This window comes from Bombina bombina, chromosome 6 (genome assembly GCF_027579735.1).
Source record: "Bombina bombina isolate aBomBom1 chromosome 6, aBomBom1.pri, whole genome shotgun sequence".
NCBI lineage: Eukaryota > Metazoa > Chordata > Amphibia > Anura > Bombinatoridae > Bombina > Bombina bombina.
The window spans coordinates 571230526-571257963 of record NC_069504.1 but is presented as its reverse complement, the minus strand read 5'-3'; the positions used below and the strand labels follow the sequence as shown (position 1 = coordinate 571257963).

The 27438-nt window shown below is 35.1% G+C and overlaps 1 protein-coding gene across 1 annotated transcript in view; it reads right to left on the bottom strand.

Annotated features, from left to right (window-relative positions):
• CHRNA7 (cholinergic receptor nicotinic alpha 7 subunit) overlaps positions 1-26174 on the bottom strand; it is a 509577-nt gene extending 483403 nt beyond the window's left edge. Inside the window, exons 1-2 of the mRNA XM_053717538.1 lie at positions 26123-26174; positions 25667-25806 (exon numbers count right to left, since the gene is read on the bottom strand). Of these exons, the coding sequence (XP_053573513.1) occupies positions 25667-25806; positions 26123-26174 (192 nt within the window). The remainder of the gene's footprint in view (positions 1-25666; positions 25807-26122) is intronic.
• Positions 26175-27438: the final 1264 nt, after the last annotated feature.

Sequence of the window (27438 nt, the reverse complement as noted above, 5' to 3'; positions counted from 1 at the left end):
GGGGACTGCAAAGGTGAGAATGATATTAGTGAGGAGATAGATGAGGGCAACTGTTAGGTAAGTGAACTTAATTTGTTACTGAGTCGGGTGATAAGCTTCCCTGAAAAAAAAGGTCTTTAGGGAGCGTTTAAAGGAGGACAGGTTAGGGGAAAGTCTAACAGTTCGAGGCAGTGTGTTCCAGAGGGTTGGTGCCGCACAAAAGAAGTCCTGTATTCTAGCATGGGAGGAGGTGATGGTAGAGAATGCAAGGAGCAAGTCATTGTTGGATCTTAGGATGCAGGCTGGAGTATATTTGTTGATGAGAGAGGACAGGTAGGGTGTGGCAGAGTTGGTGAGGGCTTTCTAGGTCAGGGTGAGAATTTGGAATTTAACTCTGCTGTGAATGGGGAGCCAGTGAAGGGACTCGCAGAGAGGTGCAGCAGAAACAGAGCATTGAGAGAGGTGAATTAGCCTGGCAGAAGCATGTAGGATGGATCGAAGGGGAGAGAGGCGGAAGAGAGGGCCAGTTAGTAGGTTATTACAGTAGTCAAGTCGGGAAATTACCAGGGAGTGGATTAGCTGTTTAGTAGTTTAAATGCTCAGAAATGGACGAATTTTAGAGAGCAATTGGATGTGGGGAATGAAGTACAGATTTGAGTCAAGTGTAACTCCAAGGCAGCGGACTTGGGGTGATGGGGAGATAGAGACTGGCGTAGAGTTAGAGAGGGGGATTAGAAGTAGTTCAGTCTTGGACATGTTTATTTTTAGGTGGTGAGAGGCCATCTAGGAGGAAATGCCAGATAAGCAGTCGCTGATGTGAGAATTGACAAAAGGAGAGAGTGCAGGGGTGGATAGGTAAATCTGGGTATCATCAGCATAGAGGTGATAGTTGAAGCCATAGCTGTTGATAAGTTTACCCAGTGAAGAAGTGTAAACAGAGAAGAGTAGAGGACCCAGGACAGAGCCTTAAGGTACTCCGACAGAGGCAATAGAGAGGAGTCACCAGCAAAAGAGATGGAGCAGGATCTGTTAGAGGGATAAGAGTGAATCCAGGAGAGGGCAGTGTCACAGAGCCCAAGAGTCCATAGGAGGAGGGGGATGGTCAAAAGTGTCAAAGGCAGCAGAGAGGTCAAGTAAGATGAGTATAGAGTAGTAGCCATTGTTTTTAGCAGAAAGGAAATCATTAGTAACCTTGGTGAGGGCAGTCTCAGTTGAGTGTTGGGGATGGAAGCCAGATTGCAGGGAAAGTGGGTTAGGCAATCAAAAACTAGTTTTTCAAGGATTTTTGAAGCTAGCAGGAGCAGTGATATGGGGCGGTAGTTTGAAGGAGAGTTAGGGTCAAGGGAGGGTTATTGTATGAAATATGTAGACAAGTGGATGACACACTTGGGAGATTTATCTTTGTTTATTTATTGACCCCACTAAAGGTCTTAAAGGGACAGTCCACTCCAGAATGTTTATTGTTTAAAAATAGATCATCTCTTTATTGCCTATTCCCCAGTTTTGCATAACCAACAAATAAATTAATATACTTTTTACCACTGCGATTACCTAGTATCTAAGCCTCTGCAGACTGCCCACTTATTTTAGGTCAGGATGACAGACTTACATTTTTTGCCAATTGGTGTTGTCCCATAAATAACTCCATGGGAGTGAACACAATGTTTAAAGGGACATTAAAGTCCAAATTAAACTTTCATGATTCTGATAGGGCTTGTATTTTTAAACAACTATTTACTTTTATCATCATCTTCTCTTGGTATTCTATGTTAAAGGCTAAATCTGGGTAGGCTTGTTGGATAATTTCTAAGACTATGCAGTCCACCTCTTATCTCACAGTCTGGCCGTAAATAGCTAATAACATGTACTGTTTGTTCATGTGAGCCATATAGATAACATTGTGCTCATTCTAGTGGAGTTATTTAAGAGTCAGGATTAATTGCCTGAAATGCAAGTCGGTCAAAAGATATGAGCTAAGGGGGCAGTCTGCAGAATCTTAGATACAAGGTAATCATAGAGGTAAAAAATATATTAATAGAACAGTGTTGGTTATGCAAAAAAGGGGAATGATAAATAAAGGAATTATCTATCCTTTTAAACAATAACATTTTTGGTGTTTACTGTCCCTTTAATTGCTGTATTAGCTTTCAATACCTAATATAAAGGAGTGTCAATGTATGATGACTGACCTGTTTAATAATATGAGGAAATTCACTGAAATATGCATAAATAATAAAGAGTTCAATAATCTGTTCTCACGCCAGAAATGTGTCAAATATTTTAAAAGTTCTAAAAATATTCAGTAACATTAAGATTCCACAATTCTAAAGTAATGAAAGTTTTCTCACTGTTCTAAATTCACTTCACAAAAAAGATGTCTGTTAGTTGAAGGGGTTCTCTTTGCTACAATATAAGTTTTTAGATACATCTTGGAAAAGCTTCTATACATTCTACAGAGAAACACTTTACTGGACAAAAATGGGAGTGTGGAATGACTAAAATAAAATCTGGTATATTTTAAATGTAAATATGATCATTTAAAATGGAAATAAAAGTAAAAGGTGACACAACTACAATACCATGTTACTACTCACTATGCTATTGGTTGCTCTTTCTTTGCCTAAAGTTCTTGTTAAGCCATTCTGCTATTTTAAGCCATTACAGGTGCTGGTTGGTGAAGTTCTGCATCTTCATACTGGTACCCGCCATCTTGGAGCTTAGGTATTCTCACACCCTGTGACAGAAGTGGTGCATATATTCCCAGACCAGTAACATTCATGGCTGTTTGACACTTTTATCATGAGCTTCAGGTTAGTGTGCACAATTCAGAGAGGCAGTGTTGTTTTAATTTATTCTTGAAGGCTATTAATATATTTTAAACTGTGTAAAGTACTGCAAAAAACTAAAGCTCCAACTCTGTACATGCATGTGAACCAAAAGTGCATAATGCAGCTGTTGGAAAAGCAGAAAACATGAATCAGTTGTAAACTGTTCTGACACAGAGTGCAAGGATAGCTAAGCTCCAACATACAGCACCTTGTATGAAGATGCAAAGCTTTACCAACCAGCACCAGTGTGTGGTTAAAATACGAAAACAGCTTTAAAGAGATCTGTAACAAAGGAGCAAGAACAATATAAGCTCAGTAGTAACCATACTATTGTACTATTTCTTACATGATTTGGAGAGAACATATAATTTTAAACAACTTTCCAATGTACTTCTATTATCAAATTTGCTTCATTCCCTTGTTATTCATTGCTGAAGTAACAGCAATGCACTACTGGCATCTTGCTGAACACATCTAGATCAGGGCCGGTGCAAGGATTTTCGTCTACACAGGCGAAGGTGCATTTTGACGCCCCCCCCCGCCACAATCCCCCACCACAACACCATGATAACCCACCAATAATGCCACCCACCTCCCCGCCACATATATATATGTTTTTCCAGTAACTCAAATTAAACGCAAATGTAATCAGCCAAGCAGTTTCCATTCCAGGTGAATAGGTGAATAGTTGTTTGGACATGTTTTTTTTTTTTATCTCTTTGCAGTGGTTAAAGTAAACATATGGAAGCATTTGTGAGAGAATTCAATGCACTTTGTTATTAGAGCATTTTTTTATTCAGCAGCATACCTATTCAAACATATTTTTTATTTAAGAATTTTAAAGTGACATAAAGCTTCAATGAAAAAGCACTCAAATTAACATTTTTGTACTGCACTTTTGCTTGCTTTGTTATGTATGACTAATGGACAGTCATACATAACAATACTTTAATAACATGCTCTAATAATAAAGTGCATTGTATTCTCTCTCAAATGCTTCCATGTAATTATGTGTTTACTTTAAACTCTGCAAAGAGATAAAAAAAAACAAAAAATAAAAACAGAAGTCTAACTACACCTCATTGGGCCCCAGGGCACAGTCTGTCAGCCCCTATGTATATAATATACCCAGCAAGTTCTAATAAAAAAGGCCAATAGCAATATATTTAAATAAAGTGAGTCATGACTGAGTCTGCAGACATTTCAACACAAATACATAGATCTTATAAGAGGAGTTTTAAGAAATGATAGAAGTCCAAAGTCTAAGTTTTAGCTACTAACTGTTTAATGATCCAAAATACTTCATGTATATTATCTATACAATATCCCCCTCAAAGTTCATGGATAATAATAAACACCCTTCAAAGACCCTTGTTTATGTATATAGCCATCCCTCACATTAAGTTTTTTTTTTAAGCGAAATGATCACTTAGAATTTGGAAAATAGTTTGCAGAACAGAAAAAATAGTAAAAATCTAAAACATTACAAATTATTTAAATAAAATGGTTGCTTTACCAACTCACCATTCACCTACCTCTCTCAGTCACTGTCTTCAGTATCGCTGCGCCTGGCAGTCTCTCTGGGGGGGGGCGTCCCTCATGTGGTGGCTCCCTCAGCCTCAATTTTACTAGTCCTCATGTGTGTTTCACTCCCTCTCACAGCTGACAGCTCTGCTCACATCACACACACACTGCGCCTGCACCCTCCTGACCCTTGCATGCCGAGTGCCGTGAGTGCTTATGCACACATAAAATTTTCAAAAAAAAACCCTCAAGCAGTTGATTTACCAATGCAGGCAGCCAGATCCAGTGCCCTCCTGCTGTGAGCAACCTAAGGCGGCTGCTATTCTCACAATATTGAGTAGTCTCCAAAAGTATAATTCCTGACCCATGATCTACTTGCCTCCCAACTCTGTTTTAAGTTCTTTTATGCTGTGAACCTATATACTTAAATCAAGGACAGCTAATATCACCGTACAACTGGACATGTTTGTACTGACCCTTGCACCGGAACTCATCTGAAGCGGTGAAACGAAGCCGCGGTTCATCTGAACTGAAAAATTCTCTATATGCTCTGGTAAATTCGATACAAAAACTCGCTATAACAGTATCTACATTCCACTGAGTATCCTGATCCGAGACTGTTACAATTAGTCTCAACAAAACATCTGTAACTTGGATCTGAGACGGTAACAATTCGTAACAAGGACATAAACTTTGACTTTTCTCCACAACAAACTCCATTCTAAATCTTTGCAAAAATAAAAGCCTACAGTCTATATGAGAATATCTACAAGGAACTTCTCTCAAGCATTTAATATTACATCTGAGAGTCCCGATCCATTCTGAAACTGCACCAATCAGAAACTGTATATTTCAAAAGGTATCTAAATTTAACGATACTAATCTGTGTTTTCATGTTATAGTTCTAATATTGTAAAATCTTGCACTCATAGATAGCAAAATAACTCTTTATAGATTTTTATCAAGTTATATATTTGTATCAAGTTGGATGTATTGTATTTTTAACAGATGCCGGCATCGTATTATTAATTGTACTGTTAATTACTATTATTTAATTATTTACAAACACATGTATTAAAGTCCATTTAATCTAATTCAAATGTATCATTTCATATGTTAAGGTTTATACAATATATATTTAGTGGTTTATAATTGTTCTAATACGTTAAAATCAACAGAACAGATATTCTTCAAATCTCTTTTTAGCTTTAATTAGCGCTATCCCATCCACCACACACACATTTTACACTGGCGCCGGCCCTGATCTAGTTATCCAATCACAAGAGACAAATGTGTGCAGACACCAATGAGCAGCTAGCTCCCACTAGTGTAGGATATGTGCGTATTAATTTTCAACAAGGACAAAGCACATTTGAAAACGAAAATTAATTTGTAAGCGTCTTAAAATTACATGCTCTATCTAAATTCTGCAAGATTAATCTTGCCTTTCCTATCCATTTAAGTGTTATATTTTCTTATGACCAGGACATGATAACCCTCTATTTGTAAATAAAGAGTATTTAGTAATTGGACCATTACATTATAGTACAATATAAACACTGACACAGTGTACTAAGAGAGAACTTCTCCAAAGTGTCAGTATTGGAGGTGATAGCGATAGGTGCTCTGAAAAAGAACAAAAACTAAGAATATCAGAGAGAAGGAAAAACAAAACAACTTTTATTATAAAGTAAAAAACATGTGCAGTTAAAAACAATATACAAATGTGAAAATCAAAGTCTGCAAGAAACCAAAAAAACTATGATGAAGAAATCAGTGTAATCATATACAAGAAAGTTAATAATTAAATCACTGAGTTATAGTACCAGATTATAGGCCCATTGTGGTGCACACATACTGAGTTAAAAATATCCGTAACATAGAAGACTATGATTGTGTGAAGTCCCAGAGACTTGGGAACAATTAAAGGGACACTCAAGTCAAAATAAAACTTTAATGATTCAGACAGAGCATGCGATTTTAAACAACTTTGCAATTTATTTCCATTAACAAAATATGTACATTTTTAAATTTACACTTCTTGAGTCACCTGCTCCTACTGAGAATTCACAGAATATATGTATATGCATTTGTGATTGGCTGATGGTTGTCACATGATACAAGAGGAGTGGAATTAGACATAACTAAATTTGTCAGCAAACATATAGTACTAATTTTAAGTTCAGACTAAGTGCTAGTGCATTGTCTTTTTACCATGTATTTGTTAATTATGCATATCTATTATAAACGGTCCTTTCAAGGAGCTTAACCTATTCTCTCTGTATATGCAAACAACACAATTGTTTCATTCTGAAACATGTGCATAATCGCTCCCTCAGTAAAACAATAATTACAAAAAAAGTTTCAAAGTGAAATATTTAGGTAATTAACAAATTATTCATAAATAGCTGAGTGTTCAGCCAACTTTTTTAAAAATGTTAAAGGGACAGTTATTAAACTTTCATGATTCAGATAGGGCATGTAATTTTAAGCAACTTTCCAATTTACTTTTATCATCAAATTTGCTTTGTTCGCTTGTTATTCTTAGTTGAAAGCTAAACCTAGGTAGACTGATATGCTAATTTTGAAGCCCTTGAAGGCAACCTCTTATCTGAATGCATTTGACAGTTGTTAACAGCTAGAGGGCATTATTTCATGTGTGCCATATTGATAAAATTGTACTCACGTCCGTGGATTTACCTAGGAGTTAGCACTGATTGGCTAAAATGCAAGTCTGCCAAAAGAACTGAAATAAGGGGGCAGTCTGTAGAGGCTTAGATACAAAGTAATCACAGGGGTAAAACATATTTTAATATAACACTGTTGGTTATGCAAAACTGGGGAATGAGTAATAAAGGAATTATCTATCTTTTAAAACAAAAAAAAATTTGCAGTAGATTGTCCCTTAAACTGATTTGGAAAGAACAAACAAAGTATCCAGTCTGATTAAACAAATATGACTGAATCTTTTTCTTGTTTTGTGATTATTTTTGCACCAACTATGAATGTTATATTTTACTTTTAACAATAATCACTAAAATAATTGAAGGGGGAGTAAGATTTGTTGATATGTTTAAATAAATGAAGATGTTTTTTACATTTAATCAATAGTACTAATTATTCAATTACCCTATTTAATGACTGATACCTTTATCGACTAAACATTTTATACTTCAGTCTTGCTATAATTAGGTTGTTAAAGGGACATGAAAGTAAAAAATGTAACTATTATGATTCAGATATAGCAAGTCGTTTTAAGATACTTTCAATGTACTTCTATTATCAAATGTATTCCATTCTCTTTGTGTCCTTTGTTGAAAAGTGAAGCTAGGTAGGTTCAAGAGCAGCTGTGCACTACTTTTGTCATAAGTTCCCCAGCTGCTTTGTAGCTGACTTTAACTATACTTTACAGATTTTGCAATTTTATGTCCCTGACCATAGTAATCAACAACTAGAAATCACCCAATTTAGCTTTAAAGATGGCTGGATTTAAAAAGCTGGTCTAAAGTCAGTTAAAGTTGAGTATTTTCTGAATAACCAACTTAAAATGATCACTGATAAACATTAGACTATGGCTGACTTTGTTCTCTCTAAATAAACTACTTCAGCTAACTTATGCTCGGGTCAGAGTCAACACAGAGTTACCCCCCAGTGAAAATACCTAAAGTGTCTGATCTATATGTTGCTGATTGATAGAAGTTAATTTCTAAATCCTCAATAGTGAGAATAATTTATTAATCTAATATGATCTAACATTGGCAGAGGCACGATGTTGGCAGATTTATAAGTTGCTTGAGCAGCTTACAACCTAAATATGCCACTGGAGCTCTTGTATTATACCAAAACAAGTGTTAATTGAACCTGACAAGTTACTGTCAGCTGAGATTCCACACTTACTGGAACTTCTAATTGCATTTTCACTGTAGACGCTAGGTAATGTTTAAAGCAAGCAAATCATATTTAAACAAATTCTATGTTTAATAGCAATCTGATATCCAGTTTTACAGAGGAAAAACATTTAGGGCTAGATTACAAATGGAGCACTAGTTTATTGTGCGACCATAAACGGGCAAATTTGCACATGATAAATAACCAGCCACAAAATTAGCGCTCTGGTAAATTTTTAAAATGTCCCCTAATTGCCCCCAAAGTAAATTGTGTAGTGGCTAAAATAAAGTAAAAAAAAATATTTTTAGTGTTTAGGGGTTAAAGTTGGCAGGTGTGTGTTAGAAAAAAAAAAGCACTGAAAAGTGCTTTTACATTGTGCTCTATGGAAACTGTGTTCCCTGTAAATATATTTGTATATACACATATTAAGCATATACATATATATTTATAATTATATATTTAAATTATCACTGCACAAATTACCCCCTTCCTTGCGCTTAGGTCCTGTGCCATGTATGACTGCAACAGAATGAGGTTCCTATTGGAGCCTATAGAAGTGCGATCTTGTGCAATCAGAACACGAGATTGCGTTCGCATTGCACCTAACTTGTAATTCCAACGCAAATTTGCGTGCACTTGTATTACTAAGTAGAGCGTAAATATCGCTTTTGCAAAAGTGATAGATAAATTACCTAAATTAAATATTGGTCTTGTATATTTAAAGTATTTTTCATTTTCATTACTGTTTTAGCTGTTCTTTTTCATTTCAATGAAAATTATTTTACTATCTTAAAATCTTCATGGACTTTTATCCATCAATAACAACAAACTTTACAAAGCCAAAATTACTTTCTCTAAATGCTAATCTAAGATTACTTTATGGTCATTTGATTTTTCTATATTCTCAGTGATACAACAGTAGTAAATATTTTCTTGTCTACTAGTTTACTTCCACCTCCTCAATTATATCTGTAATTTACGTTTGCACATTTAAACTACAACTTCTGCAGTTTTTTATTTTTCTACTAATCTAGATTTTTAAGGTATGTTTTATGTTACTCTTTCAAACATTGTATTACACCCTTTCTTTTTTAAATTTCTGTCGTTTAAAATGCAAAGCATAACGTTGTCGCTCTCATTTTGCTAAACGTAGCTACTTAAAGGGACATGAAACCCAAAAATGTTCTTTCATGATTCAGATAGAGAATACAATTTTAAACAATTTTCCAATTTACTTCTATTATTTAATTTGCCTCCTTCTCTTTTTATCCTTGCTGAAAGGTTTATCTAGGCAAGCTCAGAAGCAGCAGATAACCTAGGTTCTAGCTGTTGATTGGTGGCTGCATATATATATATATAGATTGTGATTGGCTATTTGTTTGTGTTCAAATAGAAACCATTATTGCATAGCTGCTCCTTCAACAAATGATACAAAGAGAATGAAACAGATTAGATAATAGAAGTAAATTAAAACGTTGTTTAAAATTGTATTCTCTATCTGAATCATGAAAGAAATGTCTTGGGTTTCATGTCCCTTTAAAGGCACATTAAACAGTTTAAGATTGTCATATAAAATGTTTCATTATGTGTAGTATAAAAAACAAAAACGTTCATTATTTTTCATTATTTATTTGGTACATTTTCCAGTAAATTAACTTTGAAAATGGATGTTTTTCTCAATTCCACAGTTTCTATAAGATAATGGACACTGCCATGTTGGTTTTCTCGTTTTCTATCTCTTCTATTGAAGTAATTTTACCTCTTCGATGGGCATGACAGTAGCCGCATGACGAGCCCTTTTCATCATGCAGGAGGGACGCCATTAAAATGCTGTTCTCGGTGATCCCCCGCACTACAGGCAGGGGATCATTGGTGGCCTAATGGGAAGTATTCCTATACTTCATGGGAGTGCCAGTGACATCGCCACGTGTATACATCACAAAGGGACTGAACCAACTAGCTGCAAGGGAGCTGGATGGGGGGGAGGTTATTCAAACCCCTTAATCTCAGCTCTTTTAGAAGCTACAAATCTCTAAGACCCCTCATTTGAAAGACAATCAGCTGCACATTCAAATGGAAAGAGCAGTACTATCAAGCAGATATTTTTTTTAAAAAAAGTTAAAAAAACCACTTGGGGATTTGCTTGAGGATCTTACATTATATACACAATAAAAAATAATCTGATATGTTTAGAGATCCCTGACTGTAATTATCCTCAGCAGAAGAGATAGATAAGGGGAAAACCCTTATATGCCTGCATATATTACTTTATAGACACTAAAGTACTTAATAGAAACTAAACCATTACACAGATATCTTCAATAATCAAACAACTAATATAAATTTTAGAAATAAGTCTACATAATATTTGCTTTGAATACATCATTATATTTAGAATTCATTTACTGTTTAGTGTCCCTTTAAACAGAGTAATTAAAAAAATGTGAATCTATTTAAGACTGTAGGCTATAATGTTTTACAATGTTATAAGCTTCCATATCTTAGACTTACAAAAGCAGGTCTACTCACATCAAATGAATATTCCCCAAGAATGTTTTGCACTGTGATTCAAGTATTTTAAAAGCAACATAACAGATCTCAAGTTGGGAAATAGTTGGTTCAGGAATGATTTGTCTTAGCTTTTAGAAATGACAGAATAGACCACCAATAGATGTGTTCAGGAAAAGTAAGTATGGGCATTCAAGAATGATTGGGATATGTTTCCTGGTCTTTGCCATCAAAATGTATATTATGTTTCTCTAAAGTACAATATATGAATAAAAAAAATGCTAGCAAGTATAATCTTACAATCATACCAAACCATGAAACATGTGACTGTATAAGAGTGTGAATGATTCTATTTGTGCAAACTTTTACCGACTACTGTGACATTATAACCTGGTTAGAAATGGCCATAAATCTTATAACTTCCATTGTCATTGATATTTAGTTTTTATGTGCTGTATTGGTTCCATGTGTGTTTTTCACTTATGCTGTAAATATTTTGATTAGTACAGATGCATAATGAAAACACTGTTCTTTAATAAAGTAAAATTCAGTACAAATTGTGATGTATGACTTCATTAGTATATCTGCTTTCTATTTATATTAATGTGTTGCTAACAGAGCATTTCACAAAAGCTCTTTGCAAATCATATTTTAATTGGCATTATAAGAATGTGTGAGATTGGTGCTTAAAAAAGGTGTCACTTTAATATGAACTACAAAATAACTCACTGCATAGTTTTTTCAAAATAGTAACAAAAGCTTTGAAAACACTGATATTCACAAATGTAACTATTATACTATAATTACTGATATTTGTATGAATATAATATTTACAATTATTCTCCTTTTGGAGCTTTTGTCAGTATTGTAAATATTATTATTATTATTAATAGACATAAATTAACAGTTTTGAGAAAGGGGCATTCAAAAGCAAAAATCTAATTAATTTTGGCATTACTGATTTTAACTTAAAGGGACACTGAACCCAAAATGTTTATTTTGTGATTCAGATAGAGCATGCAATTTTAAGCAACTTTCTAATTTACTTCTACTATCAAATTTTCTTAATTCTCTTGGTATCTTTATTTGAAAAGCAAGAATGTAAGTTTAGATGCCGGCCCATTTGTGGTGAACAACTTGGGTTGTCCTTGCTGATTGGACAGCACCAATAAACAAGTGCTGTCCGAGGTACTGAACCAACAATTGGCTTGCTCCTTAGCTTAGATGCCTTCTTTTTTAAATAAAGATAGCAAGAGAACGAAGAAAAAATGATAATAGGAGAAAATTAGAAAGTTGCTCAAAATGTCATGCTCTATATGAATCACCAAAGAAAGAATGTGGGTTCAGTATCCCTTTAATATTGGATCGATCACAATCCTTTAGAAAAGTTTATAAAGTGATTTATCAACAAAAAAATTCACTATCATGTTGATTTTTAAGAAAAATCTATAGATAAATATTTCTAAAAGATTGTGATCGATTCATATGTGTTTAAACCCAGCAAATGTTTAAATATTGAATGTATAGGTCCAATTCTCAGTTGGGAGCTGAAAGCATCAGATCATCTCAGCAAGATACTGCTGCTACATACAACTAAATAAGGGGTCATGATCTCAGGCTGAAAGGTAATAGATTCAGGAGTAATTTGCAGAAACACTTCTTTAAAGAAAGGGTGATTGATTCATGGAATAAACTTCCACAAGAGGTGGTAATGACAAACTCTGTGGGGAACTTTAAGAATGCCTTGGATAAGCATAAGGCTATTATTCAGGGGCGCAACTACAGGGGGGCCCACCTGACTTCAGGTTGTATTTTGTTTTTAAAAATAAATAAATATTTTTTTGTGTTTCCAATTAATATTGATTCCTTATATTGAATCCTTGTTTTAGCCAAATTTAACTTTAATTCCACTTTCTGGGGCAGGCAGCACAATTGCACAACTGAGTTACTGTCACAACAAACTTTATTTGACCTGCTGGCTGCCCCGGGGACTTCCCATTTTGGTACGTACTCCTCCTGAATGACTGGCTGCACGTGTAGTCTCCTCAATTGTCTTGTGACTGCACGCGCAGCCTAGTAAGTAGGGGTTGAGTCTGGGACTGGTCTGGGAGGACTGTCTGCAAGCTAGTGTGGCACTCACACTAACAGTGAGACTGGAGAAGTCTAGTCTAGTGGCAGCCGCAGAGAGAGGAGCATGAGCACTGTCTGTCTGTGACTGAGTTGAAGTTGAGCGTGAGCTCAGACTGAGGGGGGGGGGGCCGTGTCATGTCGGCTCTGGCTGGAGTGGAGAGAGAATCTCCCTTCCCTAATGTTAGCAATAGCACTGTGACTCATTGCTTATCTGACTTTGTTAATTTATTGTGAACATCTAAGGAATCCTATCCAGGGGCTACTAATCTCTTCACATTCCCCAGTAACATAAGAAGTGTTCATGCTCTGTATATGGTTATCTATAAAAAAAAAATCGGAAATTCCATATACTGCCATTTATAAATATAGTCAGACTGCCTGGGACTTTAGTGTCCTGAAAATTTGTTTTCTCCTAGCTCTTAATAATGTTAACTGGACAATTATTTTTGTTATTTTGCCTAGTGTGACAATTACACATTTTGCCAAGTGTGACATTTAGTTGGGATCAATGTTTTAAAATCATTTTTTAGAAATCCAGTGACATTTTTATGTCACCATTATTAGTATGACATTTTTATGTATGCCAAAATATTTGTCCTTGTGCTGTGTCACATTCTGGCACTGCCCTGTGCTGTGTGGCAGACACTTTGGCAAGGTTCCTGTGTTGTGTGACACATTTTGTCACTGTCCCTGTGTTGTATAACACCCTCTGGCATTGTCCCTGTGCTGTGTGACACTCTCTGACAGCATTCTTGTGTGTGACACATTTTGTAGTCCCTGATCTGTGTGACACTGTTTGGCAATGTCCCTGTGATGTGTGTCTGTTACGATGTGACAATCATGTTTTCTTGCTCCGGGGCCCTGATGTTTCTAGTTACGCCTCTGCTATTATTATTATTATTAAACTCACAATCAGGAAGGTGCAATCCCATTTAGAACTTCAATAATTTAGGTGCAAACACTTTAAAACACACTGACATGTTCGGAGTTTTTGTGCATGAAGGCTGGTTCATTAAAAAAACCACAGTCAAAAAGGTGCAATCTAGTTTGAAATCTCTTATGTAGGTACAATGTTGTAATGGAGCAGTTTCACACTTTATAGTTTCCGCACTTTTAAAATTCAGTATAAGAAGATTTCATAAGCCCTTCTAATAGAAACCTGTAGATACCCTTCTTGTTTTAAGATTACACCAAACTGGAAAGGGTAATTTTACAATAATAAATGTAACTATTGTTAAAAGCAATACTTTTGAAATATTAAAAATGACAATATAATGACTAAGCAATTATTCTAGTATACCCATTATGTCTACAAACAAATAGCATTCAGATGCTTTAGCAGCGGTGAGGAGCGACATGGAGTAAGTTCCTGTTGCACTCTTGACTGTGCAATCCATTTTAAAGGTCATTTATGAAAATGCCAGTACTAATACTAACCATCATGACAGTGCAAGTGTGACTTAGAATCGAACATTAACAGAAAGAGCTGACATTTTATACTGTCTTGGACATGTCCTAAGATCAGACAATATTGGGGTAAGGTTATTTTCTGGCTGAATAAATTGTTTCAGAGCAAAGTTTTCCTTTTTCTTATACGATAACTGTACGCAGACTGGAGATCAACATTTGATAAACATGGCTATTCTAGTGGCACGTAATCTGATCGTTAAAAAATGGAAGTCCCCGATGCCTCTAGTTTTTTCTGAATTTGTTAACACAATGAAACTTCAAATGACCATTGAGCTACAAGATATAAAATCACTCTCTGAAAACAAATCTTAGATCTTACTTTTCTAAATGGAAAAGAGTAATATTAGCATTGCCTCTGTCAACCCAGATCCAATTTATTTCCCCATTTAGGAAGTTGCCATTGTATCTATTACTCATTATGGCAGATTTTCTTCCGCAGCAATGGATGCTTACTGATGAATAAAATTCAGAGATCATATAATAACTGCTCTGGAGAGGTCTCAAGAGTTTTTTTTTAGTTTTTTTATTGTTGTTTTGCCGATAGACAGCAGGCTAAGGTCAGAAATAGATGACAAGGAGCGGCCTGTTTAAGTTTGTAATTTTGTGTAGCTGTAAAAATTTAAAATATTGTATAAGTTGTGCTCATGTAAAATTACGATACTATTGTATTTGAAAAAACAACAACTTTTGTTCATTGTATTATTTGGAACTGCGTCTCCTAAACACTTGCATTTTGTTTTGGACAAACAATAAAGTTGGTTATAAAAAAAAAAAGATAAGCCATTGTAAACAAGATAGAACTTTTAGAGAATAAAAAAGCACAGAGATAAGGTGCCAATGCTTACACCAGAAATTCTCTGGTTCAAAGATGTGTAACCCGTCCTCTAGGCATGCCGGCACTTGTATTGGCCCAATGCAAACCGCTACAACCGCAAAATTTAATTCTGCACAAGACTTGTCTTGAAGCACCAGTTCCTCAAACACAGCCTCCAGCTGATCACATGGCATATCTGGGGACTAAGGAAGCCCTTCGGGTACACTCTTAGGAAATGTAAGCGTCTATAGAGGTTTGCCTTGGGACAATACAAGTGACGGCCTGCATTCCTAGAGGACGGGTTACACATCTTTGAAGCAGAGAATTTCTGGTGTAAGCATTGACACTTTATCTCCGTGCTTTTGTATTCTCTTAAAGGAACAGTCAACTCCAATTTTTATTGTTTAAAAAGATATATATTCCCTTTATTATTCATTCCCTAGTTTTGAAAAGCCAACATGGTTATATTAATATACGTTTAACCTCTGTGTTTACCTTTTATCTTAGCCTCTTTTGAAAGCCCCCTGATCACATGGCTATTTATTTATTATCTATTGACTTGCATTTTAGCCAATTAGTGCAGTGTCATCCACAACTCCATGGTAGAGAGCACAGTGTTATCTATATGACCCACATGAACTAGCAGTCTCTTGTTGTGTTGTTGCTAATAAAAAAAGCATGTTATAAGAAACTGTTTGTAGAGACTTAGAAACAAGTGCATTAATATAACAATGTTGGTTGTGCAAAACTGAGGAATGAGTAGTAAAGGCATTATCTATCTTTTTAAACAATAACAATTTTGGTGCTGACTGTCCCTTTAGGAGCCCTGTCTCTATTTGTTTATAGCACAATGGCTTAATGTAGTACCCTTGTGGATTGCTTATGCAAAGACTGAAACTTGGACTTTTTAACATTGTTTTGACCTTTGTTTGTTAGCATTATATATTTGTGTGCACATGAATATGGACATTTAAGATTCATCATAGGCCATTTTTAATGTTTGTGTTTTTGCTATATGAGATGTGTATATTAAATAAACGGATAAATAAATGACTATAAACTCTGAGATACATTTCTATTACTAAAGTATATTCTGTCAAAAACGTATTGACGAAAACTTATCGACCAAAATTCTCTCATCCTAATACCAAAAGCAATTCAGAATACACATTCATTTTGACAATGTAAATATAACAAATTGAAACTCTAATCAGTTAAATTCCTTTTTCTTCCCTTCCTTTTCCTTTTTTTCCACAACATTTTTTATGTATGAATATATTATCACATCTAAGTACCAATCAGCAAACCTCAAATTTTAACTTTTATCACCACTCAGTGCTGTACCCTCTGGTCATAAATTACTGTAAAAAAAAAAAAAAAGGGGGAGGAAGCAACCCACCTTTTAACCTCATCTCTATTGATTACAAACCCATTCTCCTCTCAACATGGTAGACTGTATATATTCCATATGAATACATGGGGAAATATATTGCCTTTGTAAGTTCACTGGCAAAGATTTAATCAATTGACCCAATTTAAAAAAAAAACCCTTGTACCTCCATTTCTGAGTTTAACACGTAAATCGTATGTTCAGTTATCAGTTTAGCTTTTAGTTTTTCAATAAACTGAGTAAAGCTTGGAGCTTTTTGAGATTTCCAGGTTGGAAAAAAATAAATTTCTACCATTCAAAATTACAAAATTCAAAAATTTCACATTAGCTCTTTCTTAACTTCCCTCTAATAAGAACACAACGTCCTCACTCCATAAACAGATCAATTGCTTCATAATTTTGGACAACCAATACGAGATCTTAGTCCAGAATACTTTTTTTCGGGCAATCCCATAAACAGCGTATCATTTTTGCTGCAAGAAAGTTGCATCTAGGACGGGGAAAAAAATGTTTTTTATTCCAGAATGTTAAATTATAGGGAGTTATAAATACTCTATTTAATAATTATTTAATATACCCTTAGAAATAATTAATTTTCTGTGAAAATGTAGCCTATAGTTAAGGCAGTCAAAGTATTGTTGTTTTCCAGTTCAGATCCTAGGAGCCTAGAGGACTCCTTTATTTTAACTCTGATTTGTTGTTTGCACAGGGTAATCACCTTTTACATCTATCCAAAAATAATATGTTCCAATCTAAAGAAATGTACAATTTTTAATTTTCTATTTTTTATTATTTAATTTGGGTAACAATGTGGGCAATACTACACAGAGAGGCTTTAAACTTCATTGAAAACTATAGCTTTAGATTGTAAACTGATTCACTTTATTTAAAATGGTAGAGGTCAATATACCCTGCAAAACAGCTAAACTTCACTAATAAATACCTTGTTTTTGCACAGACTGGATCTTTTTTTAAACATGGAGGATGATGACTTCGGAGATAAGGGGCAAGATTACATATGCGACGTCGCCCACAAAAGCGGGCAACGCCAGTTTTTATGTGGTTTTGGTATTACATAAAATACGTACAAAAGAGAAACCCAAACAGTGCGGCCGTAAGCAACACCTGGCTCAGAATATTATAATAGGGCCCAAGTTACACACAGTCAATCCTCATTGATACTCCATCGATATTAGAACAAAAGCGAAAATGAAGAGTAACTCACCACACCACTTCAAAGCTTCGAAGCAAATGCTCAGCCACTAGCGCTGCCAATATCCTTCAGCTACTCCTGTGCCGCACACGAAGACGCCAGCTTCAAATTACGCGGCTCAGAGGGTTTACGCTGAGTGGCTCGTTGGAAGGTGTGGGTTATGACGTACTCGACAATCCACCAATCGTATGGGTTCTTTTCCGGGAAAGAACCTGCCGCTCGGGTCCGCTTCAATACACAATCACAGCTGATGAGTCGGATGACTATGCATTTGGTATTACATATACAGTGCCACATATAAATGCGGCACGTATATTTCACTCGTTGGCCACAATTTTTACTCCCATAAGCTAACATAGAACCGCATCACAAATCAGTATCACATATTCAGCGCAAGGACTTACGCGGCAAAAATGGAGAAATCTGACTCCATTTTCACCTCGCCACACATAGGCAGGTGAAGCAAGCCTTGCGCCGAGTATGTGAGCACCATAACTCCTGTAACTGCCTGAAAATATTAACTAACACCTAACGCATGCACAATATCTATCTACCTGTCAACTACAATCCCCCACCACAATAACTAATAAAGTATATGAACCATAATCCGCCATTAACCCACATCGCAATAAACCTAATAAAATATATGAACCCCTATTCCGCCTTTAACCCACATCACAAGAAAGCTAATAAAGTATATAAACCCCTAATCCGCCATTAACCCACATCGCAATAAACCTAATAAAACTATTAACCCCTAATCTGCCAAACCCACACAACACAATAATCCTAATAAATCTATTAACCCCTAATCCGCCAACCCCCCACAATGCAAATAACTAATTAAATTACTAAGCCCCCTAAACTAACACCCCCTAAATTAACCCCAATTACCTAAATTAAAAATACTAAATTACAATTAAAATAAAAAGCTAACATTACTTAAAAATAAAAAAAACTAAATTTAAATTAATCTAAGATTACAAAAAATAAAAAAAGTCTAACATTACATAAAATAATAAACCAAATTATCAAAAACAAAAAAAATTAAACCTAATCCCTATGAAAATAAATAAGCCCCCCAAAATAACCCCCCCTAATCTAATGCTAAACTACCAATAGCCCTTAAAAGGGTCTTTTGTAGGGCATTGCCCTAAGTTAAAAAGCTCTTTTCCTTAAAAAAATACTAAATCCCCCTCTAACAGTAAAAACCCCCCAAAATAAAAAAAAACTAACACTAAAATATCCTTAACTACCCATTGCCCCTAAAGGGGCATTTGTATGGGCATTGCCTTTAAATTGGCATTCCGCTGTTTTACTGCCCTTAATTGGACATTTAGTTCTTTTAAAGGGACAGTAAAGTCAAAACTAAACTTTCATGATTCAGATAGGGCATGCAATTTTAAAAAACTTTCCTATTTACTTTTATCATCAAATTTGCTTTGTTCCCTTGGTGGTATTTTTGAAAAGCTAAACCTAGCTAGGCTCAAACTGATTTCTAAACAGTTGAAAACCGCCTCCAAGCTCAGAGCATTTTGAAAGTTTTTCACAGTTAGACTGTGCTAGTTCACATGTGTCATATAGATAACAGTGTGCTCACTCCCGTGAAATTATTTAGGAGTTTTCACTGATTGACTACACTGCATGTCTGTCAAAGGCACTTAGATAAGGAGGCTGTCTGCAAAGGCTTAGATACAAGGTAATCACAGAGGTAAAAAGTATATTAATATAACTGTGTTGGTTATGCAAAAACGGGGAATGGGTAATAAAGGGATTATCTATCTTTTTAAATAAGAACAATTTTGGTGTAGACTGTCCCTTTAAGAGTGCCCAGAAATCCCTAATCTAAAAAAAAAAAAGGTCAAAAAATAAAAAAAGCCTAAGTCTAACCCCCCAAATAGGTACTCACGTTCCCGTAGTCTGACAGAGAAGGTCCTGTTCCAGGCGGTGAAGTCTTCTTCCAAGCGGCTGACATCTTCTTCTAAGTGGAGACCTCTTCCTTCTTCATCCAGGACCAAGCCGGCGCGGAGCAGAGATGAGCACAGAGCAGGACCAGCGACCATGGAGCCATGGAGCATAGAGGATCCTCTTCATACGATCGCCGCTGTACACTGAGTAGTGAATTCAAGGTACGCGTTTAAAAATGGCGTCCCTTGCATTCCTATTGGCTAATTTGATTCTTCAAATTCAAATCAGCCATAAGGATTATACTTTATTAGATTTATTGCGATATGGGTTAATGGTGGATTAGGGGTTAATAGTTTTATTAGGTAGATTGAGATGTGCGTGAAATGGCGGATTAGGGGTTAATAGTTTTATTAGGCATATTGCGTTGTGGGAGGTTGTCGGTTTAGGGGTCAATACTTTTATTATTAGTTCCGATGTGGGTTTTTGATAGCGGATATAGGGGTTTTACGTGTCAGGTTTATATTTGGAAGGCGGGTTAGACTTTTACGAGAGTCACTGGCGACTCCAGAAATTTGTATTTACGCTCATTTCTCAACATCGCTAGTTTATCCGATTTATGGCACTTTATGAACTGCCGGCAGGGTTTATGTAATACCCCGATGTGTGAGGTGAAATTAGGAGCAGCGCAGGTTTCAGCAGATGTGCTGAAGCTTGTGCCATATATGAAATCTCGCCCAATGTTCTAAGCCCTGTTTTACAATGGATTCAAAATTAAGTAAATTATTTTTTAAATTCTAGAGTAAAGTTTGCAGTGACTGTATAGTCCCAACTACAGTTTCAAATACGATGTACCTGTTTAACCATTTCATCCAAGGTGCCAATGGTGAAACGAGAGGATACTTTTTAAAATAAATTTTAAATTAGAAAATTGTTTAAAACAGTATTTAGTAACTGCACATCCCCAGCATCTTGTTTATTTACTGTACCTTGTCTTAGTATGATATAAAAGTATACCAAATATGTGTAGCTTAATTATTAAATATTTTCCTTCCCCAGAAAAGTTTAATAAATAGCGGGAACCAGTACAAACTGCAAATTCATTGAATTTTGCACAAAGCAGCACTTTTTCCATATATAGCTACAGAAATGTCAGACTGCAAGATATACTGCTTAGAGATCCCTTTTAACGGGTCCTTCATGTGAAATTACAGTGTTCAAAACTCCTTATAGATCACTTTTTCAGTTTACTGTGTGTGATAAAAGAGGACTCAACAGTTTCTAGTACACTGTAATTTTATCTATGATGAAGTCTGATGCTGCATCTGCTTGGTAATGAAGTGCACCTCAAAATGCAATGAATAGACATATTTTCAGTATTCAATTAGTTGCTTTAACTGTGTTAATTAAGTTTTACAAACTGAAACACAGATATATATATATATATATATATATATATATATATATATATATATATATATATATATAAAACAGGAGCTCAGAAAATGTACTTAAAGGGACAGTCAAGTCCAAAATATACTTTCATGGTTCAAATGTAATTTTAAACAACTTTCCAGTTTACTTCTATCACCAATTTTGATTTGTTCTCTTGGTATTCTTAGATGAAAGCTAAACCTAGGAGGCTCATATGCTAATTTCTTAGATCTTGAAGGCCGCCTCTTATGTGAATGCATTTTCACAGTTTTTCACCACTAGAGGGCATTAGTTCATTTCTGTCATATAGATAACATTGAACTCACGCACGTGAAGTTACCTAGGAGTGAGCACTGATTAGCTAAAATGCAAGTCTGTCAAAAGAATTGATATAAGGGGCAGTTTTTCAGAGGCTTGGATACAAGGTAATTACATAGGTCAAATGTGTATTATTATAACTGTGTTGGTTATGCAAAACTGGGGTATGGGTAATAAAGGGATTATCTATCTTTTTAAACAACAAAAATTCTGGTGTTGACTGTTCCTTTATACCCAGCTAAACAAAGATTTAACACATTATACATTGGTTATAACTCATATACAACATATTAACTGAGTAAAACTAAAATATCTGAATGAATTTTATGCATCATAAAATAAAAGATGGACAAATATAATTAAGAACAAGGAAGAAGTCAGATAAAATTGTTCCAGGAAGAGGCAAATTTATTTTTATGAAATGTCTCCTGTTTCTTTACAACTTGAACCTCTCAAGAGAAGACTTTCATAACCTGATATATTGTATTGTTTGTATCAAGTTCATAATACAGCCTGGAACTATTTGTTCTTTATCCGCCAGCTGCTAATAGATGAATGCTATGTTACATTTTGTAAACGTTATACATGCAAACACAAACACTTACACACATAGCAATTTGCTATAGATACTTAATTATAGGTTTATTAAAGTTAGGCAGTGCTACTTGTGGTGGGGCATTTATTAGAACTTTTTTTTTTACATTTTTTAAAATGTGAAATGCACCCTGCTGACTTATCAAGACTAACTCTGCTACATATATGTCCCCAATTGGCTTTATCAGATAATAGTTGAAAAACAATATACGTTGTACTAACTTTATGACTATGACAAGCCTTGTTGTCTGCAGACTCAAGGACAGATTGGCTCCTCCAATTAACCCCTTGAGTGCTAATGACAGCTCAGAGCCATCATTAGCACTCAACTACCTTTTTTGCAATCTGGGGGCCCGCTCCTACTTCAGCGATTGGGCCTGCATAGTGACAGGCATCGCTGGGGCTTCCCGTTACGTGACGTCACCGTGCAACTTTATTCAAAATTGTCAATACAAAGTATAGGGAAAGGGGGCATGCTGCTTAGAAACCTGTATCTCAGGGATCTAAGCAGCTACAGACCCCCAAGACCCACCATTGGAAAGGTAATCGCCTAACCTTTTCAATGGTATACGTCTTGGGGATCTGGGGGGGGGATAAAAAAGTAAAAAAAAAATGTTTTTGAAAATAGTAAAAAACAGAAAAATATTAAATTCAGCTTAGCACTCAAAGGGGTAAATGGCGGGTGGTGTTTGGCTATTGGAACATAGTTGCAGTAAACAAGGGTGCTAATTTGTTTTAAAAAGTTAAGATCTGGCTGGTTTATTATTCTATAGCAGCACAAAAGAAATGCCTTGTAATTATAAAGTGTTTACTGTCCCTTTGTTCACATTGTGGAGCTTAAACACATATTAAAGGGACATTCAATTCAAAATGTAAATGCACATAGATGAATTACATCTTTAAATAGAAACATATTTGCAATATACATGTATTGGAAAAATGCTTCTAGTAAAGGTTTTCACAGTTTTACTGTTAGCATTACTGTCTGCATCTGCATGTGAATCATAGCGAGATATTCTCAGTGCACCAGCATTTGAAATACTGAAGCTGCTCAGAACGCCAGTGGGGCTTGTATCATGTTAGCAATTAACAATAGAAAAGCACTTAAAGGGACAGTCTAGTCCAAAATAAACTTTCATGATTCAGATATAGAATGTCATTTTAAACAATTTTCCAATTTACTTTTATCACCAATTTTGCTTTTTTCTCTTGGTATTCTTAGTTGAAAGCTAAATCTAGGGAGGTTCATATGCTAATTTCTAAGCCCTTGAAGGCCGCCTCTTCTCTCAGGGCATTTTGACAGTTTTTCACCATTAGATGGTGTTAGTTCATGTGTGTCATATAGATAACACTGTGCTCACGCACGTGGAGTTCAGGTGAGCCAGCTCTGATTGGCTAAAATGGATGTCTGTCAAAAGAACTGAAATAAGGGGGCAGTTTTCAGAGGCTTAGATACAAGGTAATCACAGAGGTTAAAAGTGTATTTATATAACTGTGTTGGTTATGCAAAACTAGGGAATGGGTAATAAAGGGATTATCTATCTTTTTAAACAATAACAATTCTGGTGTAGACTGTCTCTTTAAGTCTCTCTGAGCAAGTGCTGCCTTTAAAATGTTGGTGCACGGTACATACTTAAATACAATTTTGAAACAGCAATAGCTTTTATAGGAAGCATTTGTTCTAATACATGTTTATTACAAAAATGCAATAGCTTTTATAGGAAACATTTGTTCTAATACATGTTTATTACAAAAATGCAATAGCTTTTATAGGAAACATTTGTTCTAATACATGTTTATTACAAAAATGCTTCTATGCAAAACTGAAATGCATCTACGTAGATTGTAATTTTAGCTGGAATCTCCCTTTAAGCTTGGATCGGTAATATAAAAATGACACATATCAAATTAAACCATGTCATTTTTGCATTAGGATGTCCCAAAGACACTCCCTCTATATCAGTTTACCGACTTTGCCTTTAAAGGGATCATTTGGCACTTTATACCTTAATTAAATAAGAAATATAAAATATATATGTAAAGATTTTAGAACTATATTATTGAAAATGATTTGTAGATTATAATTTTACATTTTTGGAGAGAAAAAAAGACACTGTTTAAGCAATGTTTTACTGTATAACTATTTAAATATCCATTGCACTTTGCATGACATTCTAGAATCCATCTTAAAATATAGTTTGCATAAGAATTTTTACTTATGAACAGGAGTATCTGCTTAACATTTTCACGTCTACCAAAGCCAAGAGGAGATACCTTTTCATTATTTAATTGGATGAAAAACTATTGAATAAGGCTGAAACTTTGGCCAATTGTAATGGTATCCAGTAATTTAATAACATAATTTTGGATGCTTCCAGTAGCTGATTTGCATATTTGTTTGGTACATAGTTTTTTTCTGTTCATGTCTGGAAAGTTTATTTCTTTTGTGGATTATATTATTTTAGAATTTTCTGGTGCTATTATTATATATATAACTTTCTACACAAAACCAATTGTTTTTGCTACTGTAGAATAACTGATTAGTATAACAATGGACTAATGTCTGGTATTTATACATACAGCAAAAACAAAACCCAGTCCAAACCATCACTCATGGCTCTTTAAGCTTTAATCCCCAGTATTTCATATAGGAGGCACCTTAAAAATGAATTATGATAAATTAAAAGCTTACATGTTGTAGGTTAACTGAGTTTTTACTGCAATAATTAAACATTTTTATGATTATGAATATTATATTTGATACATTAACAATTTGGTTTCTTTATAATTTAAACAACCTCAAATAAATGTCATTACTTTACATCATTATATTTCCAAGTCTGACTTGCCCTATTGTATGGGAGATCTGCAGTTCCTGAAGGTCTCATGTTATGGACAGAAGTGAAAGCAGAGATATATTGATTTCAAGGTTAATCAGTGGCTTCAACAGAAGTTGAATAGATACCATATATATTCCCACAGGTCCATTTCAACAGTGAAATTATTCTATCTATCTGTCTGTCTATCATCTATCAATCTATCTATCTATCTAACACAACAACAGACACCATTTCTATATTATTACAATGTCACATTGCTAGCTGATTTTAGTAACATGCTATGCTGTCTTTTATATATATATATATATATATATATATATATATATATATATATATATATATATATATATATTTATATATTATCTGTATATTATATATACAATAAGATTTTTAAACAACAAAGAATGTCTAAGTTCTCACAATGTGTAGCTAAGATACAACTTTAACAAAACTTCCAAACATAATAGCTGAAAAAATAATCCTATGCTGTATATGCTATATTAAAGTTCATATTTTTATTTATTGGCAAACATAACATTTCTAAAAGTGCCTTTTAATATAAAAAAGTTACATTGTCCCAACTTATGTTTACAACATGGTTGTTATAAATATGCATAACATATTTGAACAGATATGGAACAGCACAATTTCTCAGTAAACGTTTTACATAGCACAACTGCCACCTTTATAGATTACTATGCCTAATACTTTTACACCATTCTTGTCCACTTAGCAGAGACTTCCCTTCCCCCGCACTACAAACACTCACTGTACAAATCCCACATTGATTAGCCTGCACACTGATACAATAAAAGAATATTAAATACTTACTACATCCATGATCTGCATGAGACTCATTCCAAAGTAGACAGTAAGCGGATGGGAATCATTGGCTACTGGTCTCTCTAAAGGGTTGTAATTCTTCATTAATTCCTTGTAGAGCTTTCTCTGGTACTCTCCTTGCAGGGACACTTACAATCAAGGAATATAAAAATCAGGATCCAGTGTTCCAATATAATGGTGGTAACACAGCACAATAATGTCTAACCGGTATTACAGTGATATTTTATGTGCAATGGGAAATACATTTATATTAATAGATTGTGTACAATGTGTGATCAGACTAATCCTTATATGATACCTCACCTATAATTACATTTATTCCAATTGCATATTTCTTATACAGTAAATCAGTGGGTCTAAGAAATAATTGATTGTTAAGAAATTGCTGTAAATCAGAATATGATTTATAGGGGTGGAATGGAAGGTGATGGAAGATCAATTTACCGTTTACGAAGCAGACTGCTATCATCCATACACTGAGCTCCCAAGGTCCCATTGTACAAGATAGGATAAAAAAAATAGCTCTTCTAATTTCCAGGAAGGTAAAAAAAAAAAAAAAGTTTTATGATCCGTCAGAAAAATGTTATATCCAAAAAGCTGTGATGATTTAGCTCAGTGTTGAATGAAATCAGCTTCCCAGCTGCATATACGGTCATGCAGGCAGGCTGGAGTAGATGTGGTGAGTCAGTGGATAGTGACAGCTAATAAAGTGCAGGGATCACAGACCGGAGCCTGTGTCTAAGATAACACAAGTAATAAATAAGGCTGATGTTGCTTTTTCTTTTTATTAGGGGTAACCCAGGAGCTGCTGATCACTCCCCTTTGTAGACGTGAGCGGCTATGCACAGCCCTGGCAGCAGAAGCAGGCTAATGGCTCCCTCCAGCACATCTCCACGTGAAACTGACTTGAGATCCTCTATCAGTCCAGTGTCTGAGCTCTGCTGTGTTTTATGTCTTCTCAAGACAATCCTGAGGAGGAGCGAGAATAACAACATAGCTTATGTGTTTATGTCTGTATGCAGTGGGTTTTTATGCATACATTTCTTAATGTAAATGTTCAAAATGTAACAATATTCGAAATGTATCAAATGTAAAATAAATTACACACACACCCTTGCACATATACACACAAAACAGACACACAGGCACATATACACACAAAACAGACACACAGGCACATATACACACAAAACAGACACACAAATACACACAGGCACATATACACAAACTACACACAAACACATATACATACACTATACACACACACATATATATACATACAGCACATGCACACACTGCACACAGGCACATACACACACTACACACAGACACATATACATACACTACACACACACATATATATATACACACAGGCACATACACACACTACACGCAGGCACATATACATACACTACACACACACATATATATATACACACAGGCACATACACACACTACACGCAGGCACATATACATACACTACACTCACACACAGTATATGCACACAGGCACATACACACACTACACGCAGGCACATATACATACACTACACACACACACACACACAGTATATGCACACAGGCACATACACACACTACACACAGGCACATATACATACACTACACACACATACAGTATATACACACAGGCACATACACAGACTACACGCAGGCACATATACATACACTACACACACATACAGTATATGCACACAGGCACATACACACACTACACACAGGCACATATACATACACTACACA